Source organism: Penicillium brevicompactum (assembly GCF_028827555.1).
Source record: "Penicillium brevicompactum strain IBT 35665 chromosome Unknown utg000001l_segment0_segment0, whole genome shotgun sequence".
Classification (NCBI taxonomy): Eukaryota; Fungi; Ascomycota; class Eurotiomycetes; order Eurotiales; family Aspergillaceae; genus Penicillium; species Penicillium brevicompactum.
Window position 1 is genome coordinate 5,816,680 of NW_026623203.1, and position 13,740 is coordinate 5,830,419.

The window sequence follows — 13,740 nt, forward strand, 5'->3', positions numbered from 1 at the left end:
AATTGCAACTCGCAGTGAGCAACAGGTGAGATCGAGCGTCAACGATTGAGGTAATCGTTCACTGACTCTTTTAAAGGCGGTCGAACTCAGGCCGGATGTTCATGGGTGGCAATGACAGCAGCCTCAGTGTGACGGACGGGTATAAAAACCCTCGAGTACGATGTCTCTTGCATTCCATTCCCCAAAGACCACGATGGACAGTCCTACTTCCCTTTCCACATGTGACCGGCCGGCTAAGAGACAGTACCAGGTTTCCCACGACCCTAAAGATGAGAACAAGTTGCAAAACCATCCACAGCAATCTGCAAACGGCACAATCATTGAACCCGATGTCGGTCATATTCTCTTCGGTGACAAAAGTACAAGATCACTAACACTACATAGGTTCCAGTGCATACACGCGGTTCCTTACGGCGGAGTTCATGAAACTTCTACACTACAACGACACCCTGGGTACACCAGCCCTCAAACTTCTGGACCTGTACTTTTGCCTGTGGGGATGCTACGTCGTCAAATCTGCCGAGAAGATGCGACTCGAGGAAGAGCAGCGACAGCTTCAAGAGTCAAATGAGTGGCTAGTAAGCGACAGCGACATCCTTCTACAGCTCTTCGATGAGCAGGCATTGATACTGTCTGATCAAAAGCGAGCAGTTCAAGCCCTTTGTAATGGCGTGGTTTCATCATTGCAAGCGAGCGAGACTCAAGCCTGCCGTGCTGATAGGCATTGATTAAGTCTCATTGTTGTTCAGCGCTCGTGGGCGACAATGACACCTGCATAGCTCTGCTATCTATTTACCCTCTGTCCTGAATATCATCCCTGTTTTAACGGCCCAAACAACCACCGGTGAAGTTCCATTGGGTTTGGTGACGGGGTGTCAACGTTTCACGGCTGTTGATAGACCAAGCGTTTGGTTTTCAACAAGTTAGCATCTGGCCATCAAGTCCTCCTAATTTCCGATAAACTTGCGTGATCAAATAAATAAATAATCTGCCTACCCTGCGGCATTCTGCTGCTCCTAGCCCTTGCCAAATTGTTACTTTCTACACTCAGGTATTTTCCCACCCACCTTTGACGGCGAGCCTTGAACCAAAATGCACGAATCAAACAAAAATGGTCTGTACCCGTTGCTTCAATGGTTGTTTTGTGCTAATGTTGGCAGACTGTGATTTGGAACTCGACCTCCACGCCATCTGGCATGAGTACTCTGGCATACCGACACCACCTCCCTGTCTCGTCACCGAATCCGACAATTCTCGGCAGATTTTCTCGGATGCGGGTGAGCCTTCAGGATATGAGACTTCAGGGTCTTCCTTGATCGAATGCCTTTTTCATCCCACTTACGACAAGCTGTCAGCCTTCAAGTGGACTGGTCCAGACCCTCTTTCCATGTCTACCCAGGCTAGCGAGCTGTTCCTCTACGTGTCAGCTTTCGCTTTCCCTAACGAAGTGCATTGGGTAGAGTTCCGACTAGCCCGCTTTGACCGGAAATCTGGCGAGAGTACAAGAGAGCATCTGTTCTTCCTGCCCCGATTTGAGACGACCACGTGGAATCTCCGTCGGGTACGCGGACACTTGCTAGACACGATCGCCCGGTCTGAGTTTGGTGCAATAGGCACTAGCTTCCGACTGTCCTTTTGGCCTCGCATGGAACCCCTACCACATCCCACTCACTTGACACTACCTTCGCTAGTTGCGCTACCCAGGAAGGTATCCCTTGATCCAAGGTCTTTTGTGGATAACATACTGGGTAATTACAAGTGAGATTGGCCCATAAAATGCGTTGTTATCCAACATTTTTCAGTGGCATAAATCAATTGGGAGGCTATTCCATACACGAAGTTTTGCATACTTAGAAATAGAAGATGCTTTCCAAGCAGTAGTTGTACTTGATTTGAAAAGTCAACTATAGTATTTCTATGCTGAAATAGGGGCCATCGCCTCGAATAGACAGTCCTTCACCCTTTTCTTGCGTCGTTCGAGGACCTTGCGAGACTGAGCCTGGAAGGGTGGTTCCAGTCATCAAGTACGCTAGTCAGTCGTTCTCGAGACGAATTCAGTGCCTGCTCAAAAAAGCGCAGCCGGGACAGTTGTTTGTCGTGGCGAGCCTGAAGACCATCTCTCTCTTTTCTCAGGTGCGCGCCGGCTTCCTTCAAATCCAGGTTATCCTGCTCTAGCTTCTGGCCGTCGATGTGCTTGGACACGCACGACTCCCATAGGCGTCGATAGAGTCCGACAAGTTGAGCTGCTGGAAAGGCGAACTTGGGATCGTCGCGCTCGAGGTCTGCCACCACCTTCAAGATCGGTTGAAAGGGCTCGGTCGCCAGGGTGTGTCTTGTTTCTGCTTCCTGCTGCGAGGCGGAGGACTGCAATGGTCAGCAAAAGCGTTTGAAGCCGAATCGTTTCACTTACCATGTCGGAATTTTCCTGTGATTTGTCTTTCTCATCACGGATGGGCAATTCACTGGGCTGCTGATCTCCTTCTTTTTCTTGGTGTGATGAGCTGTTCGGGGCATCCATTTTGTCCGCAGAAGAAAGTAACGGGTCTGGTTAATACAATTTCATCGATCCTTAGTGTCTCTTGTGGACTGCGCAGACCCAGGCGACTATGTAGTGGATTTTACGATTACCACAACTGTTTATCGATGCAGTCAAATTTTGATAAAAAGTTTGTTACTTTTCGGCGGGCTGTTGACAGTATATTCAACGATAGGATAGTCGGGTGGGGAAACTGATCAAACCTCATGATGTTAAGGGCCAGAGATGAACGCCTCCCTGGTGTGGATATGTATTTCAATCAGAAACCTCTTTCCCTTTCGTTGAACGCCTCGGAAATCCGACAAATCGAATATTGTAGGACTTACCGTCATTAAACAAAGGATTTCAAAAGATAAAATTTTTTTTTTTCTCAATGTATTTTCATGGTCACAAGTACGAAAATTGAGTGTTGACAACGTTGGGCTAAGCTTCAACGGGTTGACGGACCGAGCACATCCTACATTGCGCTCGCTTTCCGCAGTCTGGTCGGACAGACTCACAGCTCAGCACAACCAACAACACACTAAAGCGAGGTTAAGGGAAATTTTTTCATACTTCCCGGGATGAAATTTTAGGCGCTTTTCGGTGATTCAACGTTGAGTCACCCACAGGTGAGGTATCAGACCAAGCAATATGAGCCTGTCATTGCGCATTAAATGTACTCAGTGCCTCAATTTAAGAGGGCAGTGAAGGATTCAACGGTCAGCCAACGCTTCTTGATCAACTCAGCATGCTGATGCTCAACACGACTCTTTCTCGTCGCTCTCACTGAGCATCTAAAGGCATCAGAAACGTCGCTGCAAATATCTGCGGTAGAAAGAAGAAATGGGTTTCAACAGGCCTCAATTAAGAGAGTTGTCCCTCAACGCATTTACCAAGCAGAGCACTCACGCAACAGAAGAAGCCGAGTAGACTATAAATATGACCTCTATCTTCACTTGTCCATATAGATGCTGAGTTGGGGACACCCGGATCCATCCGAAGCAACGGAAGTATCCGATAGCAGCATTGGAAAGCTAGGACTAATAATGACCGCGACAGAACCCGGGGTACTGGCACAAATCATCTTCTTTTCATTTCGAATCAGATTCAATGCTGCTTCGACTGTGTATACGCCCCCCCTCCAGGCCCAGCCAGGCTTGCCAGAGCCTACGCATCTCTTGCAACGTCAAAAGCCCAACTGAGCCGACTGGAACCAAACCATGTCGTTGACTTGAGTCGATTTCAGAAAAAAGTGGCAGAGGTTCGCAGAAGGTATTGCATAATGCCCCAAATATCTTGCTCTTTGCTGACCTCCACAGGTTAAATCGGCCTCTAGCATACTCCGAGAAAGTTTTGTACAGCCACCTCGACGATGACTTCGATGGACCCATCACTCGTGGAAGCTCGCAACTGAAGCTTCTACCAATTCGCATCGCTTGCCAAGATGCAACTGCCCAAATGGCCCTCATCCAGTTCATGTCCGCGGGTCTCGAGTCATCTGCCGTTCCGACCACCGTGCATTGTGACCATCTGATCGTCAGTCGAGATGGCGAAGCGCAGGATTTACCGCGCGCAATCGAGGCCCATCGTGAAGTTTACGAGTTTATGGAGAGTGCTTGTCAGAAGTACAACATGGGTTTCTGGAAGCCAGGCGCCGGTATCATTCATCAGATTGTCTTGGAAAACTATGCGTTCCCCGGTGGAATGATGGTTGGTACAGACTCACATACCCCCAACGCTGGCGGTATGGGTATGATCGCTATTGGTGTCGGCGGCGCTGATGCAGTCGACGTGATGGCCGGATTACCACTCGAGTTGACCGCGCCTAAAGTGCTAGGTGTGCGCCTCACTGGTCAGCTATCCCCGTGGGCGGCGCCTAAAGATATCATCAGTACCGTTGCCGGAATGATCTCCGTGAAAGGTGGAACTGGATCAATTATTGAATACTTTGGACCCGGTGTGCAGAGTCTATCTGCTACAGGTATGGCGACGGTCTGCAACATGGGAGCCGAAACAGGCGCAACCACTTCTATATTCCCTTACACTCCTCAGATGTCATCATATCTGCATGCAAACCGTCGAGATTATATGGCTAAGGCTGTGGAAAGTGTTTCCTCGGAACTCTGTGCGGACGAAGGAGTGGAATACGACAATATCATCGAGATCGATCTGTCCACCCTTGAGCCGCGAATCAATGGCCCATTCACGCCCGATTTCTCTACGCCTGTTTCGGAGTTCAAGTCAGCCGTCAAAAGCAACGAATGGCCACCTGAATTGACTGCAGGTCTGATCGGATCCTGCACAAATTCTTCCTTCGAAGATATGGGACGGGCTGCCAGTCTGGCGCAACAAGCTCTTGACGCAGGATTGAAGCCACAGATGCCATTGCTCATTTCTCCTGGCAGCTTACAAACTCGTGACACACTGAAGGAAGCCGGCATTCTTCAGGTCTTTGAGAAGTTGGGAGCTACCATGTTGCCCAATGCGTGTGGACCATGCTGCGGCTCCTGGGATAGAGCTGACGTACCAAAGGTTGGACCTCCTTTGCACCAATTAACATGGCTTTGATTAACGCAGAAATACAGGGAACTCCAAACTCAATCATCACCTCATACAACCGCAACTTCTCCGGTCGTCTGGATTCCAACCCCGCCACAAATATCTTCCTTACTTCCCCAGAGATGGTGATGAGTAAGATCTTCTCCCCAGATCTCTCATTCAACCCTACTGTTGATTCTCTCACAACTCCCTCCGGTGAGGAATTCACATTCTCGCCACCAACCGCCCAAGCTCTTCCAAGCAAGGGCTATCTGGATTCCGACACCGGGTACACCGCACCACCGAACGGAGATCGCAGCGAGCTCGAAGTTCAGATTGATCCATCATCGCTGCGCTTACAGCGATTGGAGCCTTTTGACCCATGGACAGGTGAGGACTTCAACGATTGTCTGATCCTGATCAAGACCAAGGGCAAATGTACCACAGACCATATCACTCCTGCCGGTCCTTGGTTCCGCTACCGCGGCCATCTCGAGAAAATCTCCAACAACACATTGATCGGAGCGGTCAATGCCGAGACGGACGCTGTGAATACTGTCCAGAACCAACTCACAAATGAGAACGGCGATGTACCAGGCACAGCCCGCGACTACAAGTCCAAGGGCCGCCCGTGGGTGGTGATTGCCGACCACAACTATGGCGAGGGCTCTTCCCGAGAACACGCAGCTTTGCAACCTCGATACCTAGGAGGAGTTGCCATCATTGCTAAGAGCTTTGCTCGTATCCACGAAGCGAATCTCAAGAAACAGGGCATGCTCGCTTTGACTTTTGCAAACGAGGCTGACTATGATCGGATCCATGCGTCGGATCGCATCAGCATCGTCGATCTCGTAAACCTGGCTCCTGGAAAATCAGTATCTTTGGAGGTGAAGCCCTCGACAGGGGAGAGCTGGCGCACTGAGCTTTTGCACACATTCACAGCGGAGCAGATTGAATACTTCAGCGAGGGAAGTGCCTTGAATTTGATGGCTAAGAAACGCCATGAATAGTGCACTTACTGTGTCTTGTTGTTCTTCCATTGCTTCTGCTCTACTTGTAACCTTAACTGCACATTCGGTTGTTCTTCGCTTCTTCTTTCTCTTCTTCTTGTCTTCTTCGTCGACTTGACAAGGTTTAGCATCCCTCGCTCGCCTGAAATATCTCTTAACGATAATCAAACAGCGACCTGTTTTATAGAGACCACTTGCAGTGTCCATACTTCCCAATTGCTGATAAATCCATCTAAAATGATTTTGCATAACCCTAATTTCAAATACCAGGAGTAGCAAATCAGTAGCACACCCACCTTAGTACTCACATGGACATATTAGATTTCAACATGTGCTCCAAGGCTGAATTTCCCGCACTCTGGCGGCTGGGCATTACTTTGTATGCAAAGCTAGTAGGGAAGGTGCAGGAAAAGCATGTTTGCCAGCTCCAGATACCTTTGTAGAAAATCAACCTTAACTTTGTTCCATACTACTGGCTCTTTCCACCTTGTCGCTCAGCCCAGACACCTTCCAAAAGACTTGGGCTGTATTTGGAGGCTGCTGTCTCTGGAATGTCGGGGCCTCGGGGCCCCGGGGGGGCAATATTGCTTTGTCAGCTGGATCTGGCGCCCAGCCGCCCGCGCCAGGACCTGCACTCTCCAATCTACTCGCCGCTTGGCTTTGACCTTGTCCGTGCTGACATCGTCGGAGTATGATCTATGCTACATCAAACAATAAGTGGAAATGACTCAGCGGTCTGCGAGCCCGGAGTCAACTCCTCGTCGGCATCGCCGGGGTTTAACGCGTAGTGCCGCGGCCTGTGAGAGATGCCGACGTCGGAAACAGAAGGTAACCCCTTCACTAGCTCAACAAGACTGCACATGTCTAACAATAAAATACTCAGTGTGATGGAAGAGTTCCATGTGGAGCTTGTGCTGCTACGAGGACCACCTGTGTTCCTTCAACTCGGCTCGCGCAACCTCACGAATGCGAATGCGAATCGCTTCGTTCGAGGCTACAAATTGCCGAGCAACAGTATGCTGCATTGTTGCGTGATCATGAAAATCTGCAAATATCAGCTCAGGGAGTAGTGCATGCGGAGAGTTTGCCACAGTCGGTTCCCGCCACCGGCTCACAGGGCGTCCCTTGCGACATGGGGATCCCACAAATCTCACAGGCCAATTTGAACCACCATCCTTTGCATAGGATTCTTCGGCCAAGCTTCCCACGCCGTACCAGTGGCGGGAAGTCTCATTCGAGTGCAATGAGTAGTGCCTGGAAGTTATGGGGAGATGACCCTGATACGGCTGCTTCCTGTGACATGGAAAGCTTCACTGAGCCAGACGAGACCACTTACATTAGCTTGGTTAATACTTTCTTTGATCGAAGATGGACCTACTTGCCAGTGCTCCATCGACCAAGCTTTGTGAGCGAACATCTGACGCCGTTCCTCGCGCGCTCGCCTACAAAAGTGACTTCAAATTTCCTCGTCAACATTGTGTGTGCGATTGCCGCCACAGACAAGGCATGGGCTCAGCAATGGGATCTCCAACGCCACAAGCAGTTTTTTAGACGGGCTATTCAAGACGTTTACGTGCTGAGTAGCATTGAAGATTTTGAGTGCATGCAGTGCTTTCTACTTCTCTGCATGTATGGTCATAACGAACCGCAATCCGTCAATATGTGGTACACTTCTGGGATTACCCTGCAGATGGCTATAGACCTGGACCTACACAGAAAAGAAAGCATTTCGGGCCAAAGTCTTCTTCGCGCCGAACTGTCCAAGAGGGTCTTCTGGAGTGCCTACGTGACTCACTGCAGCATGGCAATCAACATGGGAAGACCTCTCGCAATACAGGAATCCGACATAACTGTACCGCTGCCTCTACAGTTAAGAGATGAACAATTGACAGATTCATTTGACGTTCCCGATGTGAACGAACTTGCGGTCCCTCAGTTGATGGACACCTCCACATTCAATCATATTATCAAGCTGCGACTCACGAATGCCGCAGTCTACAAAACCTTCCACTCCATACGATGCGGTCCAATGGGATCAGTGGAGCTGGACACAACCCGCCAAGCGTATTATCTTAGCCTGAACCAATGGCTCATCAGTGCACCACGCTACATCGGCGCGGTTTCAACATACCAATCAACCGAGTGGTTCCAAATCGCTTTCCACCATGCCGTTCTCTCTCTATACCGCCCATCTCGTGCGGCACCGATGCCATCCTCTGACGACCTTCGAATTTGCACCGAGTCTGCCATTGGACTGATCACATCTTATAGCTCTCTCTACGCAAGAAACCGGATCAAATACACTTTTGTGGCGATCCACTCACTTTTCTTGGCTGCTGTGACGATGCTTTACGCTTTGCGTGCATCCCAGCAACTACGCCAAGAGCTGACCAAGCCAGTCGTCGAAACCAATATCCTCACTTTCCTGACCCTGTTCCGAGGCATCTCCGACGGTCGCACAATCGGCGAAAAGTGCTCTGGCATTGTCGAGCGATTGGCTAACTCGCTTTTGACACTCTTCGACGTTGGCCCAATCCCTGACGCCGATGTCGACGTGGAATTTCAGTCATGGTTTGGTCTGCAGACTCATGCAGTTGTCACACCAGCCAGGAATGAAGAGCTCGCTGGTGAATTCCCCGATGTCAGAGTCGATCTACCCTGGGCGGACCTTTTTACAGAAGGATTCGACATGGGGGCTGCTGATCTTTGGAGTTATTCATTCTTGGAATGACAATGTTTGTTCCACCCCTTGCCCCGGCTATATGCATGCCCACCAACCAGGCTCACAACGAGTATTTGATTATCTGTCGAAAGGAGGTGACGGGGAAAAAAGCACGATCATCTCGTTGAATTTGTATAACATGTACTACTATCTAATGAAAAAGGCGCTTTGGGTTTTGTCTCAACATCTTGTCCCAAACTTCATCGTCGACCCAATCGTGCATGTTCGCCAATATCCCACGATCATCAATCAATCTAAATGGTTCCTTGATGAGAACAGTGCTGGCCGTTCGATTGTGGCCGTCTCCGGTATGCGGCCAGTCACTGCCCCAAATAAGCTGGTTAGGAGCCTCATGAGCGAAGTGTTCGATAATTGGCCGTGTGTCTGCGAGGTTTGTGGAATTGTCGTTAGACATCCTGTAAAGTCCAGACACTTTGATCACAACGCGGGAAGCCTGAGCAAGAGAAACGAGAGACTTCAGTCCCGGCTGCTCCAATGGTGTTGATTTGAGTGCCTCTGGCAGTTTCGATGACGCGGACATTCCCCCCAAATGATCAGCGACCACGGGGACGGGAAGAGCAAGGATAGGCTCATGCAATGCTATAGAGGTTCAGCACAGTCATCAAGAAGAGAGCAGTGTATACTAACCGTCCCATGTCCAACCAGGCACAAACATCTGGATTTTCCAACCAGGTAGATGCTGAATGCGTCGTGCCGATTCGTTCAGAATCGCGATCAGGCTCGGTATATGGATGCCTTTATCATCCGCCTGAAAGTTCAGTCTGATACCTCGGACGCCGAGGCCATGCATCTCTTCCAGCATCTGGTCAGTCACAGTGTTGACGTCGATAACGGCAATCCCTCGGGCCATTTTCCCCTGCTTAGCTAGGTCACCCAGAGACTTCAGCATCACCGTACAATCTGTCTTGTAGGGGGAAGGCTGGACCAAAACAAGGGTGCTCGATTCATTGTCAGCGGACAAACTCCTGCTGAAGGAAAGAAGTTCGCTCAAGGGTGCGTCGCCGGGGGTGTATGCTCGGCGCGCTGCGTATGGGCCCAGTCTTGGGTCAAAGACATGTACGTGGGTGTCGAAGGTGCCCCTGGGTAGAAGACCGACATCATGCGAATCGTCAAGATCCGTGCCCGCCAATATGCCACAGCTAGGAGTAACAGGGTTCATTGCAGCGATCGCTAGGGGTTTATCTGAGTGAGTTCGATTTTTGTATATAGAACAGCACGCTGGGAAATATCACATACCGACTTGAATATGAACGGAAGCTAGAAGAGATCTTACCCAGCGCATTTCAGAATTTCAGAATTTCAGGTTATGCCAAGTCCATCACCCCGGGATCTCTGCTGTGGGCCATCTCATCTTTTTACACTTCGTCGCTGTGGGGTCATCGGATGAGCCGACCCCACAAATCCTCCGTCGGGTGTATCCGGTCAATTGGGTCATCTCGATTCAAGAACAAAATAGCAGTATATTTCTCGGACTCGGCAAATTGGGTCAAGTTATTCTTGCAACAGTCTTCAACAATGGAATCGAAACCTCTCGTGCCAAGTCCTTCTCGAAAGACACAAGATGTCCCTGAGCAGAGGAGATCTATTCCATTTAGAAATCTGGCAGTCGGATCTGTGATGAACATATTTCAAGGTATGCATGATTGAGCCAGACAGTTTTGACATTCAGGGCTTTAGCGCTGACTTATAACAAGTGACAACATTGGGTCAGCCCATGGAGGTTCTCAAGACCCACGTGAGTCAAACATCCTCTTGCATGGTGAAGGACTGGCCCTAAATGACGATATCCATGAATCTAGTTAGCGGCCAACAGACAAGACTCTCTTCGTAATGCAGTGCAGAAAACATGGGCCCGTGGAAAGGTCACTGCCTTCTACCAAGGTCTGATTCCCTGGGTAAGATTCGATTTGAACTTGCTCAGAACAAGAAAAATCACTAATGCAAAACACAGGCTTGGTTAGAAGCAACCACCAAAGGCGCAATTCTAGTCCTTACTTCCGGTGAGATTGAATATCACGCCAAAACCAAACTTGGAGCCTCTCCGACGGTTTGCGGTGTTCTCGGTGGTATTGGAGGAGGTATCGCCCAGTCTTACTTGACAATGGGCATGACGACATGTATGAAGACGGTTGAGGTCACCAGAACCAAAATAAGTTCCGAAGGTGGTCAAGTCCCCGGCTCCATGGAGACTTTTGTCAATATTTGCCGCGAAAAGGGCATTCGTGGTGTCAACAAGGGTGTCAACGCCGTGGCCCTTCGGCAAGTGACCGGATGGTCTTCTCGAATTGGAATCTCGAGGTTCGCGGAAGACAGTATCCGAAAGATCAGCGGCAAGCCCAGCGATGAAAAGTCGAAGGTTGGAGAGAAGATTTTGGCGTCGACGATTGGTGGAGCTCTTTCATGCTGGAATCAACCCTTCGAGGTATGAAATTGTTCTTTTCCTTGTTATGAAATTTGGAATAGGTTGACAGACTGGAATAGGTACTTCGCGTTGAGATGCAATCGATGAAAGCCAACCCGGACCGTCCGGCCTCTGCAACGATGGCGTCGATCTTCATGTACATTGTTCGTACATCTGGTGTTCGTGGTTTGTTCCGTGGTGTGGTGCCTCGTATTGGTGTTGCAGCTTGGGCAACTATCTGTATGGTGGGATTTGGTGACATTTTTAGAGAGAAAATCACCAGCTCCTAGTCTGTGAGTGGCAGACTGAGAAAAAAACCCCCAGAATGTTTTACCATAGAGACACTAAGCTAGCAAATGACAGAAAAAGTAGGAAGTGAAAGAGACAGGTTTTGAGGCTCTACCTTCCAACTCTTCACATCACATACTCCTGCTCTTGTCCCAATCAACATCGACCAATATTAATACTTCATTCCTTTGATTTCTGCTATTTTCACATCAACCTCTACTTCTTGAAGCGGCCAAAATTCCCCGCCTTCCACTTCTTCCTAGTCGGGCAACAAGCATTCGATCAGTGCCAACATTCAAACCGAGCAATTCTTCCTTCCACTGACCTGGCAGCCTTGATCCACCAGCTCCTTACCTGGGTGTCTGGGGAGGCCTAGTCTGGTGCTGGAAGAAACCGGTCAACTAACCTTCGCGGAGAAAGATCCTGTCCGAAAGATACTCCAGGATCCCCGGGAAGGCTTGCAGATCACTCTCGCCACAGAGGAAAGAGCTCGTCAAGACCCAGCGTTCCGTGATTTGCAGAGCATCACTCAGTGCCATTGCTTTTGCTGACCTGAAAAAAGGAGCTGTGAATGGAGCTTGAGAAGGACGTGTCTGGTAGTTGTTTTGCGCACCGCAGTGCTGCACGGCGAATCGCCCTTCACGCGTGCTGACTTCGCACCACTTCGAGAATGAAGCGAGGGACAGATTTGATATTTACCCCAAACTGAGTGGCCAACGACATGGTCCGGACGATCTTCCCCGACTCGCCGCCTCACATCATACGTGTGAATGCGGTCCATTATGTGTCTGATTTATGGAGGGAAATTCAATAAAGTCTACACCGTGTCAGGTGAGTCCCGAAGGCGGGCGCCTGTTCCCCTTCTGTATCAAACGGCCTGCAAACGGAGTCTCCGGTCTACATTACGGGAAATTCGACAGAGTCTGCTCAGTGCCGTTTCCGCCAGCCAGGCTGAGGAGCATTTCCAACTTGCCCAAGAGGTACGGAAATGGAATCATTCGTGATTTGAGTTATGGATTGCTCAACAAATTCCGCACCGTGTCGGATGTGCCAAGGAGAACGTTGTTCCCGCTCTGCGTCAGCAGGACAGAAAACGAGTCCAGAGATATGTGCAAACTTTTGCTAGGAAGGCCGAGAGCCGCGAATACGATTCACCAACACCGTTTCAGTATGATCAGACGTACTCCTCAACTACACTGAGCGCGTGAGCGAGAGTGAGGAGTTTCGCGCATGGGAAGAAGCGGTGATCTTCAAACACCATGCAATGGCAAATCAGCCCTGCTGCTTCATCAAGCTAAAGTGCAAGCCATCAAAGGATTGATCGCATCCTCTGCTGCGCTATATCAGTTGTTGCGAATTTTTTTGCTCCAAATCACCAATACTATTACTGATTTTTATGCCACTATAGGAGCAGCCATCGCCACTGTGAAAGATACCCGTTGAGAATCCTATCGCCGGATCGGAGATAAGACCACGTCACTACGACGCGTGATCCATCGCGTCTTCCGCCTCAACCTCACCGCCCTCACACCATGAACGGCGGAGTGTATGAACCTCTGCCGTCCCCATCGCGAGGTCTTATCCCATCACGATTGTACATTTTCCTGTCACAGGTGGTTCGTCTCACGCCTTTGGCTCTCAGAAGTTGCCCGGTGCACCCAGCGCGGCTTATTCGAAGCGACAGCCGGAGAGTGCGACGAATTGGAGACAACATCATGTCAAATGGCATGAATGGCAACTGCATTGATGAAGACAATTGTAAGTGATCTCGCCGGTAAGATAAAACCACGAAGCTAATTGATCGTTTCGTGTCAAGTGAACTTTCTGCGAACTTCATGAACAGGTAAATTACAAAATCTCGCCCAAATAGTGAGCCTTGCTGACTCGGACCGTACAACAGCGCCCCTTATATTCCCTTCACTCGAGTCGAATGCGAAGCTAGCAATTTTGTCTGCTCGAGCTCCCCTCCACCGATGCGATCGCATATTGTCTATCATTTCCACATAACTACTGCGGCATTGATGATGAGCCAACGTAAGGCCCAGATCGTCTCGGCCCTTCTCTCAGTCGACTCTGTATCAGTCATGTGCTAATGTGTCTACCCGATACAAGGCTCAGGCCACAATGGACCTGTACTACCGTGCCTCGGCATTCGAACACCGCGAAAGGAAAGCCTCCTTGTGGATCAAATTCCTGATGTCCAATGGGTGATCCTCATTATCCTCGATTCGAATCTCACGTC

At 49.7% G+C, this 13,740-nt stretch overlaps 4 protein-coding genes across 4 annotated transcripts; 3 read left to right on the top strand and 1 right to left on the bottom strand.

The window, feature by feature from the left end:
• Positions 1–3,838: 3,838 nt before the first annotated feature.
• On the top strand, positions 3,839–6,066 carry N7506_001861 (uncharacterized protein; the record flags this gene model as incomplete). Its single annotated transcript, XM_056951157.1, has 2 exons — positions 3,839–5,050; positions 5,104–6,066. Coding segments are annotated over 2 exons (2,175 nt in total), but the record flags the coding sequence as incomplete, so codon positions are not given.
• Positions 6,067–7,309: 1,243 nt separating this feature from the next.
• N7506_001862 (fungal specific transcription factor domain-containing protein) lies at positions 7,310–8,797 on the top strand (the record flags this gene model as incomplete). Its single annotated transcript, XM_056951158.1, has 1 exon — positions 7,310–8,797. One exon carries the CDS (start codon positions 7,310–7,312, stop codon positions 8,795–8,797), a length of 1,488 nt encoding a protein of 495 aa, XP_056817073.1.
• Positions 8,798–8,939: 142 nt separating this feature from the next.
• Positions 8,940–9,968, bottom strand: N7506_001863 (uncharacterized protein; the record flags this gene model as incomplete). The annotated part of the gene is made up of 2 exons (XM_056951159.1): positions 8,940–9,388; positions 9,437–9,968. 2 exons carry the CDS (start codon positions 9,966–9,968, stop codon positions 8,940–8,942), a joined length of 981 nt encoding a protein of 326 aa, XP_056817074.1.
• A 555-nt stretch (positions 9,969–10,523) lies between these two features.
• N7506_001864 (uncharacterized protein) lies at positions 10,524–11,500 on the top strand (the record flags this gene model as incomplete). Its single annotated transcript, XM_056951160.1, has 4 exons — positions 10,524–10,544; positions 10,609–10,704; positions 10,761–11,231; positions 11,291–11,500. 4 exons carry the CDS (start codon positions 10,524–10,526, stop codon positions 11,498–11,500), a joined length of 798 nt encoding a protein of 265 aa, XP_056817075.1.
• Between the last annotated feature and the right edge of the window lie 2,240 nt (positions 11,501–13,740).